The sequence below is a fragment of the Phocoena phocoena genome, chromosome 3 (assembly GCF_963924675.1).
Source record: "Phocoena phocoena chromosome 3, mPhoPho1.1, whole genome shotgun sequence".
NCBI lineage: Eukaryota > Metazoa > Chordata > Mammalia > Artiodactyla > Phocoenidae > Phocoena > Phocoena phocoena.
This window is the reverse complement of record NC_089221.1, coordinates 101,515,381-101,533,301: the sequence shown is the minus strand read 5'-3', so window position 1 is coordinate 101,533,301 and position 17,921 is coordinate 101,515,381. Positions and strand designations below refer to the sequence as shown.

The window sequence follows — 17,921 nt, the reverse complement described above, 5'->3', positions numbered from 1 at the left end:
TGAAGGTGGCAATGTTCTACAGTGCTGATCTGTCAAGGGCAGGAAACACCAAGATACTGCTCCTTGCAAAGGGAACAAGAGGCAGATGGGGGAGGTTTGAAAAATCCCTATCCTCTACCCTCTACTAGCCAGCTCCAACAGATGGCTCCCAGAATGCCGTCAGTAAAATGTTTCTTTTCCTCCTCGATGTGAAGTCATGTATCCACATTAGGAATACAACTTTAGACACAAGAAGAGTAAAGGGGGTATATATCTTTAGGGTGCATGAGTGTTTTATTTTTTTACGAAACATTAAATGAATTCTATTTTCCAGAAACAAAGTGGTAAGTGTATGAAACCTAGTCCCACTTTGAGAGGGACGCGCCTCAAGGTCTGGAGGGGAGGAGAAATGGGAGGAAGAACTAGCCCAGCCTGCAGCCTCCTCTTCCTCTGGGCAGCCCCGTGGGGTCCACCCAAGCAAGCTGGTGGCCGGGTGGAGTTCTCCGTTACAGGCTGCAGAGAGGACAGGGCAGGTGCAGGCACGCAGCAAAGTGCAGATAGAGGCCCCTGCAGGACAGAGCCTGGCAGAGCCGCATTGCCTCCTTTCCTACTGCCGTTCGGTACACGCTTCTCAGGCACTGTTACAAACAATGAAAAAAACCAAAACACTTACGTGTGTTTTAAAAGTTCCTCCAAATGTTATTTATTAATTAGAATTTTCCTAAAATGTCCTCCATCATTAAAATTATGAATACAATATATTTGCATAAAACTTCCTATGTTTCTGACCACAAGTCAAGTGTATGATGTCACTAGACGTTTTTACAACAACTCCGGAGGATGGATGAGCAGTGCTTCCGTATTCTCACTTGAAAATAAATGCGAACTGAGGGAGTTTCAAGTGTTATGTGGAAAATTACATACTATGCTGACTGCTCAACCAGGACTGAGGTTCCCTGACTCCAACTTTCTCTCCATAACACCGCAGAACTGCCTTATCAAAATTAAAATTATTCCCTAAACATGCAATTCACATTTTCTCTATTTGGGTCACATGTAGGCAATGGAATTCCAGAAACCAGTAGTAAAACCTGGTTGTACTCATTTCAGATTCATTTTAAGCTAAATCCCAAACTGTACTCTCTGCCGAGATTTTAGTAACCACTGGCTATGCGGTAACATTAGGAAAATGGTTTTTAATAGCAACGTTTCTTAGAAACAGTTGAGTGGAAGAATTTCCCTACTTGGTTCATCTTTAGCGGCATCAGCCTAAATTTAGAGTCATCTTATCACAGAAAATTTGTACTGATTTCAGCTGCCAATTCTTTCAACTGGCTAAAGGTGGCAATTTCTTTCCAATATAAGCAAGACATATAGGAATACAACAGAGCTTGTTCAGAAGTGCTAAAGTAATTGGCAGAATGCTAAAAGACTCTTACAGGGTCCACTCGTTCCACAAACATCTGCTGAATGTTCTCTGTGCACATGGCTGTAGGGGTACAGAGGGGAATGAAATAGACATAATCACCGTCCTTATGGGGCAAGCAGATAGTCAAGCAAGTATACAGATGAATGAGAAATTACAAAATGCAGAGTGCTTTGGTGGAAACAAATAGGGTCCTGGAATAGAGAACAGCTGAGAAGCCTTATCATGGAGATGACACGTAAGCCAAGACCTGAGGGTGAGAAGAAGACAGTTATGAGGATCTGGGGGAAAATACAAGAGAAAAGACGATTCTGTGAAGATATGGGTAGAAGGAAGCCCATTCTCAAACGCCTAACGCAGGAGAGAATCTGGCAGGTTCCATAGTTCTTCTATCTAGAGCAGAGTGAGCTAGGGTGAAGGAGATCAAAGATGAAGTTGGGGGAGGCTGTCAGTGGCCAACTCACTTGAGGGTTTTATGGACCACAGAAAGGAGTTTGGGTTATATTTTAAGTGAAATGAGGTATTCTTAGGGGGGCTTCACAGAGAATGAAACGCTCTGCTTTACATTTAAAAATACATCCTTGTGCCTCCTCTGGGGGAAATACGGGATGGCAAGGATTGATGGTGAAGAAAGAAGTCAAAGTATTAGTTCATGGTTGTTAACACAATGAAACATAAAGGTGGCCCGACCTGGCTGGGGGCTGTTGAGATGGAGATAAGTGGACAGATGGGGATAGCCTTTGAGCACAGACGACTCAGGACCTGCTGATAGATGGAGGTGGAAATGAGGGAGAGGCAGAATCCTGGCTTCGGCCACAGAGTGGATGTTTCAGTAAACTGAGTGCTGATAGCTGAGGGGGGTCTGAGAAGGAACAGGTTGGGGATGGGGATTCAAGAATTCCTCTTCATAATTCCACAAGGCATCCAATGGAGATATCGAGTGGGTCATTAATTAGGAGGCTAGAGTGATGAGGTGAGTAGCAGCAGCAAGTAGGGGGCATCTGAAGCCATGAGAACGAATGAGCTATCAACCCAGAGAGACTTAGAGATTGAGAGGAGAAAGGATCCTACTGAATACTTCCATACCACTTGGATACATAAAGGTCAAGTAGAGAAAGGAGAGGAGTTGCAGAAGAGACTAAGGAGATGTCAGAGTGTTAGAAGAAAAACAAGGAGTGAGGTGGTATCACAAAGCCATGGCAGGAGAATGTTTCCAGAAAGGCACGGCCAATAGCCTCAAATAACACAGCAATGCCAAGCAAGATGAGAACATCAGTGTCAATGGATTTGACCAACTGGAAGTTCTGACCTTCCCAAAAGAGGTGGAAGCCATACTGGAGATATTTAAGGTGAACAGGAGGTGGAGGACTACAGATTGAGCTTCCGTTAACTCTCTAAAGCATGTTGGCTATAAGTGGGGCCTGGGGTGGGAAGAAAAAGGAGCAGAGAATTAGGGTGGAGCCACCAGAGCAGTATTGTCTGCTCGTTTTTTAAGACAGGAAATAATTAGAGAGTGTTTGTATGGTGCAGATAAAAGACGAATCAAATATCCAGAGAATATCAAAGTGTCAAACCAAATGAAGAGAAGCAAAGCAGCTGTCCCAAAGCTCAATTATGATACAAAACCCAAAAAAGTCGGCTTCCTTTTCACCTCTTTACACATTCAATCATCCATCCTACCTCAGATGTGTATGTAGCACCAGCAGTAGGCACTGGAGATACCATAATGAACAAAATTACCCAAAAGAGATTTTATTTAGTCTACTAGAGAAAACTGATATTAAACTACATTACCAATAATTTTTAAAACACAGATATTTAAAGAGGTGGAAAAGTACAGGGAGCTGGGAGATAAGATAGTAAGTTGGGAGAGGGGTTCTAATATAATCTAGGCTTGCACTGTCCAAATAGAAGCCACTAGACACCTGTGGCTATTCGGCACTTAAAATGTGGCTGGTGGTACATGTCAAAGTGCAAATAGTTTTGATTTATTGGGATAAATATAAGGTATTATTAAATTAATCTCATCTACTTATATTTTTTCATATGACTACTAGAAGAAGTTTAAATTATGGAAATGGCCTACACTACATTTCTACTGAACAGCGGGAGTTGAGGAGGTGACCTTGGAGGCGAAAGGAGAGAAGGACGGACATGTCACGTGAAAGAACACAGGACATCTGAGGAACCGAAGGAGGTCCCTTGATGAGACTGGCAGGCAGAAAGCAGGAGGAGAGCGGCATGCGAGGAAGCTTGCTGACCCAGGAGAAGAGTGCTTGAGGACCACGTAAGAGTTTCCCACTAAGACAGTTTCCCACTGTGCATCTTGAGAACCATCTCAGGGAACTATTGCTTGATTTTGAGCACAGAGTGACATGATACCTCATCAGGGACGATGGATTAGCACCAAAGGTGGCCTAAGTCAGCACTTCTCAAACTCGAATATACACAAATGAATCACCTGGAGAGCTTGTCAAGATACAGATTCTGATTCTGGAGTCTGGAGTAAGGCCTCAGGGTCTGCATTTCTAACAGGCTTCCCAGTGATGCTGGTGGTGCTGGTTGCGGTCTCGGAATGCACTGTGAGATGCAAGGGCCTGAGCAATCGATGCCACAGAAGGGTCTGGACTTTTGGAGATAATTCTTTACTCTCTCCGAGGATCCTTCAACTATGAGATTCTAGGATTCTGTGTCTATTACTTGAGTTTTTTAGCGATTTTTTTTTTTAGGGGAACAGTCAGGGCAAAGAAGGTATGTGGACAAAGCGTGCTCATTTTAAATGGGAAGAAACTGCCCACTGGGAGACAAAAGAAAAAGGATACACTTTCAGCAGGAAGTGGGGTGCTCTCAGAGACTCTATGAAGATCCAAAGCCAGTAACAACCCTCCCTCTCTCCAATCCTACTGTTGCCTTGATTGGGAACATGGGGCAGGGAAAACCGCTTCTCCCTAATGACAGGATTGACTTCTGAGAAGGAAGTCACTGCGGGGCCGCACAAGGTGAAAGGCACTTTGCTTCCGTACCGGTTTTTCCTTGTCCCTGTGCTTCATTTCTTCCCCTTCCTGCCTCCACGATGCTTTTCTCTCTACTTCTGAGTTCTCATGCTTCCTTACTGCCGATTCCCTTGAACTCATTTCTACCAAGAGATTTCCCCACCAGTTTTGACAGGGGAGGTACGTTTCTTAGAGTCCAATAAAACCAAAACATGGGAAAGGAGACTGGGTCTCTTCCCCAGACTTTGCTCTCCCTCTAGTACTGCCTCATTCCTGACTTTGTTAACTCTACAACCTTCCAGAAAGTCAGGGAGCTAGGGGACTTAGATCAGCTCAGTGCTTTGTGACCACCTAGAGGGGTGGGATAAGGGAGGGTAGGAGGGAGGGAGACGCAAGAGGGAAGAGATATGGGGACATGTGTATATGTATAACTGATTCACTTTGTTATAAAGCAGAAACTAACACACCATTGTAAAGCAATTATACCCCAATAAAGATGTTAAAAAAAAAAAAAGAAGAAATGTTCAAGGAGAGAAGAGGGGACAAAGATGCACTGTATTTAAGCTCTGCCACTGCCAGCCCTTTACATTATTTTTGACACTACTAGAGTTTTATTTTTAATTTTTCTATCACCCCCTGCTCCTATCTTTCCCCGCATTGACTTCATATCCTTTCTTTCAGAGACATAAGCAAAATGTTAATGGATTAAAAGCAGACAGAGGGGGCAGGTCCGCTTTCCTAAGTTCTGTGGTTCATTCAAAGCGTTGGCCATACACATTCTGCAATGGCAGAAAAAAGCAGTGGATAAAACTGCCCTTATGAAAACGAAAAATAGAACTACCCTATGACCCTGCAATCCCACTACTGGGCATACACCCTGAGAAAACCATAATTCAAAAAGAGTCATGTACCACAATGTTCATTGCAGCTCTATTTACAATAGCCAGGACACGGAAGCAACCTAAGTGTCCATCGACAGATGAATGGATAAAGAAGATGTGGCACATATATACAATGGAATATTACTCAGCCATAAAAAGAAGCGAAATTGAGTTATTTGTAGTGAGGCAGCTGGACCTAGAGTCTGTCATACAGAGTGAAGTAAGTCAGAAAGAGAAAAACAAATACCGTATGCTAACACATATATATGGAATCTAAGAAGAAGAAAAGAAAGTGGTTATGAAGAACCTAGGGGCAGGATAGGAATAAAGACGCAGATATAGAGAATGGACTTGAGGACATGGGGAGGGGGAAGGGTAAGCAGACGAAGTGAGAGAGTGGCATGGACATATATACACTACCAAATGTAAAATAGCTAGCTAGTGGGAAGCAACCGCATAGCACAGGGAGATCAGCGCTGTGCTTTGTGACCACCTAGAGGGGTGGGACAGGGAGGGTGAGAGGGAGACGCAAGAGGGAAGAGATATGGGAACATATGTATATGTATAACTGATTCACTTTGTTATAAAGCAGAAACTAACACACTATTGTAAAGCAATTATACCCCAATAAAGATGTTAAAAAAATAAATTAAAAAAAAATTTGCCCTTACGTTATGATGACAACCATACAAAAAATATGCCTCATGAAAAAAATACTAGAAAGAAATACAGCAATTTTGTTTTGGTAGCATGGTTAATTGTAGTTTTTACTATTTAAAAAAAATGAATTATGTCACCTTTATAATTTTGTTAAAGAAAAAGCAAAAATACTTATTTGACTAACATTCTCATCTACATGCTTTACTGTATGTAAATTTTTACTTCAGTTAAATAGATTTTTGTCATAAATGTTAGATTCTTTGCTGCATCAGGGTGAAGTGTTCATTTTCTTGATTGAGATCTTAGCAAATGTGTTTCCCGAATCTTTGAGTCCATTTTATATTAGGTCACGTGAAATGGATTAATCAGCAGGCTTTTCAGTTTAAACTGCTATACCAACTTTCATGCTTTTAGCATGAAACCTTAATAAAATTGGAAACAGGAGGTTTGTATATTTAGCATCATCAGCTATGTCACAGCAGCGTCAATAGGATAAATTTCATGTCAGTGTATTATTTTCGGTGTTGGCCAAAGTCCTTGAAAATCTTAGAAAACCATACAATTTCAGAGTTTATCACAAAATTTGCAGGCACAGGGCTAAAAGTATAGCAAATCTGCAATGTTTCTAAATATACATCCCAAACAGCTTTTACCAGATACTGAGTTTAAAAAGTATGATTTTCAAAAAAAAAAGTATGATTTTCCTTTACTCACTGTCAGACAAGTGATCTTCTCTACTATTTAGGTATTGAAAACCCTTCAGGATCTCTTCTCAAACACACTCCAGGGCCATTTATAACTGTTACATAACCGAGTTTCCCAACCTCAACACATCTAAGTTCTTAGATGCAAAGCTGCATTAATATTTATATGCTTTCTTTCATAAGAAAATTATACAATGAGCTGAGCAGATACATATTCTGAAAGAATCACAAGACATTTAAAGCACCATGAATTGAAACAAATGTGTATCTGAATGTCCAATTAATTAAAAGAAGCTCGAAGTCAATGAAATTGAATATGTTTGATTTGAATACCATATGTCGATTTAGTATTAGTCCTCATACGTATTTAGTCCTCATACGGAGAAAATATAGAGCAGAGTTATCACTCCCTGCCTCATCCTGTCCTCCTTTCCTACATGAGGAGCAGGAATTAAGCAGAGAAAACATGCCAACATTTCATAAATAACACCCTTTTAGAGGTGCAAATTTTTCACCCGTAACTTCCCTAATGCTAATCCTTGCCCCACTCCACTAGCCGTGCGTGGTTCCTCGGACTACAACTGCTCTTCAGTTGCTCAACTTTATAGGGACTCTGGTCAGCAGAACTGGTTTCAAATGCAGAACTCTGGACAAATTATTTGCCTTCTGTGGGCCTCAGTTTCCTCATCCATAAAATGGGTATAATAATGGTCCTCCCTCAGAGAATTATTTTGAGGACAAATAAGCTGTGCACAGAAGACCTGGCCTAATGCCTGGTATGCTGAGCACGTAAGAAATAACTGGGAGATCTCAGTAGCACCTGTGCAGCTCTAAGCACCAGCAAAGTTTGTTCTCAAGCTTCTAATTCCTAGTTCTTCCCCTCTCTCCTGCCTTCCTATGGTATCTGCACGTCCTTCACACTTGTTTTCAAAACTTCTTTTTCTCACAAAAGTTTAGGCATAGTGTAGTGTAATTGATGGCAAAGAGTTTAAAATATTATCCTTGTCAAGGGAAATACAGATTTTAATAGGAATCCGTGCTTTTGGCTAAAGGAAGGGCACTCCTAGGGCAGACTCGTGGGCGTCGGTGAGCAAGTGGAAGGTGCAGGAAAGCTGTCCCAGGCCTCTGACAAAACACCCTGCCATCATCTGCCTTTCTCAGAGCCCACTGTGGAGCTGACCCAGGGCCCAGGGATGAAGTGGGTGAGCCCTAGGCTCTATGTCTCATAGAGAGGCTCCCAAGGGCCAACAACTGGGCTCATTTGCACTCCTGTTCCTCTCAGAACACTTTAAAAATAACAGGCAGGAAGGGGAGGCACAAGTCTTGTCTTTGTAGCCCAAGAGCGAAGGCAGGAAAGGTGTGTGCTAAGTCCTGAGGTGGATCTGTGTGGTTGACAGGTTCTGATCAGACCATACGGGGAGCAACCTCGGGTGGAGTTCTGGGTGCGCCACTTTTAAGAGGGATGCTGGTAAATGCGACAGCCGCAAGAAAGCAAGAAGCATGAGCGGGATACACTCAAAACTGTGGAGGGAAATTTTAGTTTGGAGAAGACAAAACCAAGGGTGACTGCCATCTCCAAACACTCAGTGGCACCCTTGCCCAGGAGGAACGGTCCTTCTCTAAGGTTCCCTAGGAAAAAGCCAGTTGTAAGGCATGGACATTTGAGGGACACTGATTTTGGCTGAACAAAAATTAACCTTTATGAATAGGCAGCTTTGTGAGACTGTGAGCTCCCTGTCACTCACGTGACAAAGTACAGGCTGATGACCCCATCAGGATAATGAGTCACTCCAAGGTCTGATGGACTTTGGACTACATTATTATTATTATTATTATTGGCCTTTAAAAATTCACTTATAATTAAAACATTTTCATTTAAATGTATAGAATAGTTGAAAGAATGAAAACAGTACAAAGAACACCTGTATACCCTTTACCCACATTCATCCCCTGTCAACACCGTACCCTTCTGCTTTTATTATTTGCACTTTCTCACTTTCTCTCCCTCTTAAACTAGATGATTTTTAGGGTCCCTTATTCTACTGAGAGTTATGATTTTCGGCTTCTTTCCAGGTAATGGGATTTTAGAAAAATTGGGATCCTGCCGTGAGCGCTCTTCACAGAACTTAGAGTAAAATCTGAACTCTGCGTACCATGACCCTCAGGGCCCTGTAGAGTCTGACCCTGACCGGCCCCCTGGCCTCATCCTCATTTTGATTGCCCCATGCAGCCACATTGGTTTTCCTTTTCTTCCTCATCCATGCTAAGCTCATTTCTGACTCAGGGGTGCTGCGCTTGCCTTCACTGTTCCTCACTGGCTTTCCCATGGCTGGGCCCTAAGAATGCTCCCTGATCCCCCAAACCCCCCTCCCTCCCCATCCACCGTAAGTTACTCTATCACATGCCTCATGTCACCTCTTATCACTACCTGGAAAAACCTGGTTTACATCTTCATTTGCCTGCCTTTTGTCTGTCACCCCGCAGAATGTAAGTAAGTGCCGTTGAGAACAGGGCCTCGTCTACACCTTGCTTGTTACCCTGTCTTCAGTGCGTGCATAGGACAGAAAACACAAAAGTTATTTGAGGAATGAATAAATAAAAGAACAACTGGGTCCAAGGACATCTATCTAGTCAAAGACATGTTAGTACAGGATGGGTGTTAACATTCGACAACCTACACAAGACAGAAAGTGCCTAACAAACTTTAGAAAGGTAAAGAGACACATCTTTACCCGGTGGAGTATGTTCTAAGTCACAGGAGGTTTAAGGAAAACTTCCCCCAGAGGGTGCCCCATCCAGAAGAAGATGTGGACCCTTCTCAGAAGCCAATGTGTCTTGTGCCACCACCTGTTCGAAAAGACTACCATAAGGATGGAAACTGTGCAAGCGATCCTGGAGCAAACTCCTCCTAGGTTGTTGAAACAGGAAAGACTAAGGGGATGCGTTGCGGGTGGAGGGTTATTTCCACATCTGCATGCCCATGAAACTAACTGAGATTGCCTCAATTCTTTCAGAAATGGAGGGTGAAAACTTTACTCTGTTGAGATTTCTTTCAAAGCGGCTCACAGATAATTCTACAGCGGTGCTTTGGAGAGATTGATTTTTCATGTGTTCCTTTTTCTAGGATCCCTCTTGCTCTATTAGAAAGTCGTTTACCAACCTCCAAATGGTCCATCAAATTGGAGGTGTACATGTGATTCCATTAAAGAGGGCTGAGTCTTTCCCTCATATATCCATTTCCTGTCAGGTCTAATTATTGGTGATTACCTTGAGCACTGGATATTTGCTCTGGGTGAGTTTAAAGGCTTCTGAACTTGAAATTGGCCTCCTTCCCAACCACAGAAGAAACGTCTAACATCACCTACTGTGGAAGTGACTACAAGTCACAACACCTGGAGAAAATGGAATAAACCAGCCCCAGGAAAATTCTTTTTAAAAGCTTCGGTTAATTCACTTAACTTGGTAAGCAAGAGAAGCTATTTAACAGAGAAAAGAAATGTTCCACTTCATCGGTGAGGGAAAATGCTAGCTTTTAAAGTTTTAAAAGGAAAATATCTTAAAATTAAATTACTATCCCTAAGTCTAGCTATATGACAGTATATGTAATGGATAAGACAACAGACTCCAGAGGCAAACTTCCTGGGGTTTGGATCCCAGCTCTGTAATGTAACTGCTGTGTGACACTGGGCGAGATAATTTACCTCTCTGCTCTGTGCCTCAGTTTGCCCATCTATATAATATAAACATCTTAAGAGTACAATACTTAGCTCACAAGGATTTTAGGATTAATTGAGTTAATACGAGTAGAGGGCTTACAGCAATACCTAGCATGTTAAGCACTACTGAAGTGTTTGCTATTATGTCTTCTTTCTCTCTTGCCCCATCTCCAATTTAAAAAAAAAAAAAAAAAAAAAAAGAAAGAAAATCTTTGTATCTACAAAGTACCTTCGGATACACCACCTAATTTTGATCCTAACAGTAGCCTGGCAACATTGGCAGAACAAGTTTCTTTTTTATCTTATAGATAATGAGTCACAGGCTCAGGGTCGTATAACCGATAGATGTCTGAATGCTGACTCAGATGGAGGTCTTCCGACTCTGAGGCCGGGGGCCCGTCCACTGCGTCTGCTGCCCTTGTCACTGATCACAGAGGTTTAACTTTGAACCTGGTGATGCCTTTTAAGGAGGCACATCCTGATAAGCCTTATGGCCAAAGCCTCTGTTAACCCCATAGATACTTGAGTGCATTTGAAATAAGAAAAATTTTGTTTAAATGGAGGTAAATGAAAACTTTTATTTGAACTTCAAACTATCTTCTGTGATGTTTCTGACCCAAACATTGAAGCATTACTTTCACTCATACAAAAAAAAAAAAAACCAAAAAAACAGAGATAAACAAACCTAGATTAATTATTTTCCCCATCTCATCTAAACAAAATGTTGAAAGAAAACAAACGTCCCAAGAGAAAAGTAAATTAGCTTTGCACAGTCCTTTCAGTTCGAAAGGCCTAGAGTTCTAGCAGCTGCATAGGTAAGGACGATCTATTTATTTTCAAACACAATACCCATAATTCTAGGGTTATCTTAAGTCTTCCATCAACCGTGGTTCTCAGGATTCTAGTTACTATCAGAGGTCCAGCTTTGGCAAGGTTAATGGTGATGCCTTAGAGTAATTACTTGGAAAAATAATAAACATCATTTCACAGTTTAATGCTATGGTATCATTCCCATCAATATCCTTTTTTATTTTCATTTTTGCCCATCACAGAGAGAAAAGCAGAGAGGCTTAATTTGATTTACAGAGGGAAAAACAACCCTGAATGTACTTTTTTTGTCAAGGGTCGGGGGTGTGCAGGGAGAAAAGGTCAGCCAGCTGGTTTTCATCTATACGCCATAATTCTCTGTTTAGTTTACACTATTAAACTCCAAAGCTTTGCTTTAATCTTAACTGTTACAGTATGCCTTACTGCAGATTCTATCATGTCGCATCCCTGATAGGGTTTCAGACTTTGGCAAAGCACCATCCCCCAAGCTGGTCCTTGCCATATGGGTAGTAAATGCATCCAACATTTTTTCATTGGCGCCTGCATCATTATGTTTTGTCACCAATGGTTTCTCGGGTTTGCAGTAAATTGCTGCGTATACTGTGGTTTGGAGCTGCCGCAATGATCGCCTACATTTATTTGTAAACAGCTGAGTCCTCATTAGGGCCTCCCTGTCCAGTTAGTCTTCGGAGGATGACCTAACATCTGTTTGTTGAGGGTCGGGGGTAAGTGGAGAAGCCATAAAAGAAAAAGAAAACAGAAAGCAGGAGCAACCAATGTGAGGGGGAAGGGATGCCAGGAGGAGTCCCCCCAACACTCTAAAAGGCAGGATAAGGAGAAGAGGCGGGGAGCAAAACTTACCTGATCTGTCTTCGTTTTGCGAATCACATCTTCGGCACAGTTCCGGGATGGTCTTGAGTGACGTGACTGAATACTGAATGGGAAGCCAGAGGAGGAAAAAGTGTAAAGTAGCAATTCAAAATAAGAGCATTACATTCACTCAACTGGCCAGAAAATCAAAACACAAGAAGGGATACTTGAGTACAACACATATCTCTAGAAAGTCTATCTAATTTTACCCTAAATGGGCTGCTTGGTGATCTGGCAGCATCCCAGACTCTACCTATAAGCATGTAAGGAGATGCAGATTAAAAAGAGGGCTGGACAGTCCTTTAACAAATAAGGTGGGGTGTATCCAGCAGACATTCTATCTCTTCTGCTACTTGTACAAGATGGAAGGATTTTCTGTCCTTGACATTTTCCAGAAGATGGCCATAATATTTGCATTCTGAATCCTAAGAGTGAATCTATGTGTGGAAAAAAAAAAGCCAAGAGGAGCCCCCAGCTTCCTGCAGCATCCAGGGCAGCCACGAGCTATATCTCCTGGACTACAGAAATGTCCCTAATGGTGCTACTTGCCACAAATTTTACTGTAATCTCCATGGGAAATACCAGGATAATGCTATGAAAAGTGAGAAGAGCATGGTTCTGTGTTTGAAAGCTCATCTGTTTCATGGATAGATTAGTCTGAATTGAAAGAAACCACCTTGCAGGCTCAGTCCCAGCACCAACTCAGGGGCCGGCTATCAGGATAACAAATTATGACATAAAGGGGCATAAAATCAGCAGAGCGACAACAAATTTAAAATCAATAACTATGATGTACGGGGACGAAGTTTGATCCCAATCAAGCTTTCTTTGGAGAAGCGTGTTTTAAAACAAAATAAATAGGATGAACTCTGTCTTTAATCAAAGGCCAAGTCAGGTCCTGTCTTCGATCATACTTTAATTCATAAAATACAGCTTTCTAAAAATAGTTTGCTCTGTACCTTTATGAAACAATGCTCTTATGTAAATGAGCATGGATTCCAAATGACTTCACTGTTACAAAAGTGGAAAGGGGATTGAGAAAAAACATTTAATCTAAAAGAAAAATGATCATGGGAAACTCATTAGGATTATTCTAGCATTACAAGTGAGGAATGTGTAATTAGGACACATTTGTCAATACGAAGGTGCTTTAGTTAGCTTGATGTTGACAGATGAAGCGAAGTGTCTACATTGAGACCATCCCACATGCCCCACCCCCGTGCTTTCCACCCAGCATCAGGACAGCAAGACAGAGGGAGGCGCAGTTGGACCTACTGTCAGTTCACCAATTGCACATCACAAACAAATTAAATTTCCAGTACTTCCAAGTGAAAAATGAAATCTCAGATGACTAATTAGAGAAATTACTCTTGCCTGTCTGATGCAATAACATCCTGTTTATGTCAGCCATTCCTCAGAGACTACAGGTGCTTTAGCAAAACGCATTCACATACTCGAGGGCGGGAGAACTGCCTCTTAAGCCAAAAATGAACTCCAAGGATTTTATTCCCCTTTTATATTATGCTCTTTGGGAGTGGGGGGCGGGTAACACAGGTATAGAAGGCATTTTTCTTGTTCCTAATAAGTTACCTTATGTTTCTGGCCAAGTACAAACTCTCTAAGGAAATCTGGTAGCTTCTTGAGACCAGCTGGTACAGGTTAAATAATTACACAGTTTGTAATTCAATTAAAATTGGGCCTTTTGTTTTGGTTGCCATGTGCCCCATGAAAGCACCCTTTGGCAAAGTCTTACCCTCGTTCCTTTTTTTTTTTTTTCCTTTTCTTCCAAGGCAAAATTTTAGAAAGAGGAAATTTCAGATTGATTGTGCTTAAATATAGTTAATGATAAGTTCAATAAGTTGCTCAGTGGGCTTAATGATATGTATTTGACTAAACCGGGTATGCTGCTATCTGCATTTCCAGCCACATGCATCCTGTCACCTCCCACCCCAAAGTCAGACATGTCACAATCTACAATTTATTAGCTTCACCTTCAGCTCCTCCAATGTGACCTCAAAGGTCCACAGTACGCAATCAGTTTTAATTTGATGAGGTTTAAATTTGAACAACCCAGGCTGCCTGGTTGGTGTAGGGACTGAGCTCCAGGCAGAGACTAGCCTGGCTGAGCCCCATCCGCTGCCTCAACCTGCATCACACCTGGCAGCTCTGCCTCTTGATCCATGGTCACACAGAAAGCCACCTTTGTGCGGGCATTCATGTTAGTAATTTGGGAATAATGCCATTGAAGAAAAAGTCAGGTGCTGCTCCTGGTCAGGGAAATAAAAAGTATAATAATCTAAGAAAAAGATGATGTGTAGGCCAGAAAATCAGTTTTGGATAACTGTAAGGGTATATGGAATGTCAAATTCAGCAATGACTCCAGTCTACACTGTGAACAAATCTACCATTCTTTACAAGGACACACATGAAAAAAAAATCAATTTGTAGGTTTCTTTCAGCAAGTACACTGCTCTTTGCATAGAAGATAAAGCTTAAGAGAGTGCTGTATAGATGGTTAAGTTGTGACATGAAGCGATACAGTGGAAACACACAATTCACAAAACGAACACGCAAAAAAATTTTCATATCTGCAAATCTGGGAATAACCAAATGACCCAGGAAGTCTCTTTCACAAGTGCATTGTGATACCATCTGGGAGCTGAAAGGGAAGACTTCCCAGGCCTTCATCCCAGTTCACAGGACAGATGGCCTTTTATAAGGAGCTGTTAGGTCGCCAGCCCACTGCATTCTCAGGACAATGGCCAGCTCCCTGGGTAGCAACTACTGTTATTTTAGCCTTAACAGAACCAAAGACCCATGTACCTTCCCTGTCTCTTGATCCCAACCCAAGCCTTTATATTCTGTTCCCTTGATTCCTGTTATCTTTGGGTGATAAGAGAGGAGAGGGGCTTGCAGATGGCTGAGAAGTATTATATTTCCTCCCTCTATGTTGCTCTCTAATTTATTCTTTTTCCAAACATCTTTCAGTGGAAACACCCTTTTTGATCCAAACTTCTTTTCCACTCCTCCATCATGCCTCAAGAAAAGCCCCTGCCAAAGGTTGAACAGTTGTCTCCGCTTCTTCAATGTCCCTGTGCATTCAAAGTTCAGTTCCCCTTCAGTTCCTTTACTCCGGGGGCCTCCTTGACTGCAATGCCTTCCTCCGGCCAGGCAAATGCCACTGCTCTGCAAGGCCAGCTTGAGTTCTGCATTTTCTGTGAAACCCTGGCTGACTGCTTCAGCCCTTACTCACCTCTTTTTAAAATTAATTAATTAAATTTTTAATTGAAGTATAGTTGATTTACAATGTGTTAATTACTGCTTACAGCAAAGTGACTCAGTTATATACACACACACACACATTCTTTTTCATATTCCTTTTTTTTTTAAGAGAAAAGAAATTTATTCCCTCACAATTCTGGAGGCTAGAACTCCAAAGTCAAAGTGTCTATAGGGCCATTCTCCCTCTGAGGGTACTAGGGGAGAAGGTTTCCTTGCCTCTTTTAGCTTTGGGTGGTTGTCAGCAATCCTTGGTTTTCCTTGACTTGTAGACACACCAGTCCAATCTCTGCCTCTATCATCACATGGCGTTCTCCCTGGGTATCTGTGTCTAGATTTTCCTCTTTTTTTTTTTTTAATTGGAGTATAGTTGCTTACAATATTGTGTTAGTTTTTGCTGTGTAGCAAAGTGAATCGCCACACACATACATATATCCCCTCTTCCTCGGATTTCCTTCCCATTTAGGTCACCACAGAGCATTGAGAAGAGTTCCCTGTGCTATCATATTCTTTTCCATGATGGTTTATCACAGGATATTAAATACAGTTCCCTGTGCTGTACAGTAGGACCTTGTTGTTTATCCATTCTCTATACACCAGTTTGCATCTGCTAACCCCAAACTCCCACTCCCTCCCTCTCCCACCTCCCATCCCCTTGGCAACCACCAGTCTGTTCCCTAGGTCCATGATTCTGTTTCTGTTTCATAGATAGGTTCATTTGTGTCACATTTTAGATGGATGCAACTAGAGATTATCATGCTAAGTGAAGTAAGTCAGAAAGAGAAAGACTCTTTTCTGCCCTTGATAAAAAAGCACCTCGCCTTGTGAAAGACAAGGCAAGGTGTTGTTCCCTTGGGCTGGGCTGTTGTTCCCTTGGGCTCTGCTGGCTTCCACAAGTGCCTAACGGAAAGGATGATATCCTTGACTTATACATATGCATGGCACACAATGACTTATTAACTACTCGCCTGAAATACTAAGCTGTACACACATTTGATTAATCCCTGGGCATAATATTATAGACGGTCAAAGGAGTTCTTTCATATACAGGTCGTAAGTGGCAATTTCTTCCACGCTTCCATACTTGCTCTAAAATTAATTAGCTTTCTAAAATGCACATTTGACTAGGGTGCTTCTCTATTTCAGATCTTTCAGTGGCTCTGCACTGCCTGTAGGAGAAAGGCCACATGCCTTAGCATGGCACGTGCAGCCCTCCACGAGCTCAGACATCTCTCCCCATGGTCGTCTTCTTTTTTTTTTTGAATCTGCTGTTCTTCATCTATTTAAAAATCTTTATCCAAGTATAATTGATAAACTTTAAAGAAACTTCACATATTTGAAGTGTACAGTTTAATGTGTCAGCATATGTATACACCTATAAAATTATCACAATCAATATAATGAACCTATCTATCAATTCCAACAATTTCCTTGTGCTTCCTTGTAATTCCTCTTCTCTACTTCTCCATGACATTTTTCCATCCTCAGGGTACTTTAGTAACAGTAAATTTCTTGTGGCTCCCCACTATATCTTCTCTGAGCCTCCCGGATGGAACTTGTCTCAGCTTCCAAAGTGTGGTGTCCAGACCAGTGGCGTTAACACCATCTAAGAACTTCGTTAGGAATTCACATTCTTGGGCCTCATCCCAGAAACTTTAAGGGCAGGGCCCAGGAATCTGTGTTTTCACAAACCGTTCAGGTGATTCTGATGCATAGCTAAGTTCAAGAACCACTGCTCTTTATTTCCTTATCTTGGGCATATGTCCATTAAAGAATCCATCATGTGACATTTCATCTATATGTTTACATAATTTCTTTCTCTGCTTCCTGAGGGTGTGGCAACATTTTATTTACCAAAGAAACTAGGTACTTGTTGAACTGAATGAATTCTCCTATTTAGCCCACAATTTGGGTGGCAATATTAATACTAATAATGGTAGTACTTAATATTTATAAAGCACTAATCTTAAAAAATTCCATAACTACCAGTCTAGCAATGTAATCATGCTATATTTAAAAGAATAAACACTTCTCATATATTAACAGCATGAATGCTGGCTGATGCCTTAGCTTTGTGTATAAAGACAATGGATTTGGAGCCAGAAGCTCTGGATTCGAGTCCTACTTCTGACATTTATTAACTCTGTAGTTCTGGACAAATAAATCATTTCCTATCTTTGGGGCTCAGTTTCTTTATCTAGAAAACACAGATAATCATAAGAGATAATGTAAGTGAAGTCAATTTGCAAGCTGTAAAACGATGTTAAATGTTCTGGTCTCTTCTCTCGACTCATTTTTCATGGTGCTCCTCATCTTCGTGCCTCTCATGATTTGCAGCTCAGTACATCAAGATGTGAGAACTGATGAGGTAGGAAGAGGTGAGCCAGGTTCGGACTGGAAAGGAAAAAAGGAAGGACAGCCAGCCTGTCTCAGAACCTTATTTGGCTTCTTTGGTCTTTCCTCATCCAAGAGAACCCACGGCCAAGAGCAGACATTGAAACTTAGCTTCACAAACTACACAGAGCTGCTATGACGTAAGACAGTCCGACACGTCCCAGCTTACATCAACGTTGTCACTCTGCCAT

The 17,921-nt window shown here is 41.7% G+C and overlaps 1 protein-coding gene across 3 annotated transcripts in view; it reads right to left on the bottom strand.

The window, feature by feature from the left end:
- Positions 1 to 17,921, bottom strand: part of SNCAIP (synuclein alpha interacting protein) — a 72,865-nt gene that overhangs the window by 46,514 nt on the left and 8,430 nt on the right. For 2 of the 3 annotated variants that reach the window (XM_065873098.1, XM_065873097.1), the window contains exon 2: positions 12,049 to 12,121. In XM_065873098.1, coding sequence (XP_065729170.1) covers positions 12,049 to 12,121 — 73 coding nt within the window. Of the gene's footprint in view, positions 1 to 12,048; positions 12,122 to 17,921 lie in introns of those variants that run through there. The other variant, XM_065873099.1, reaches the window with a different exon arrangement.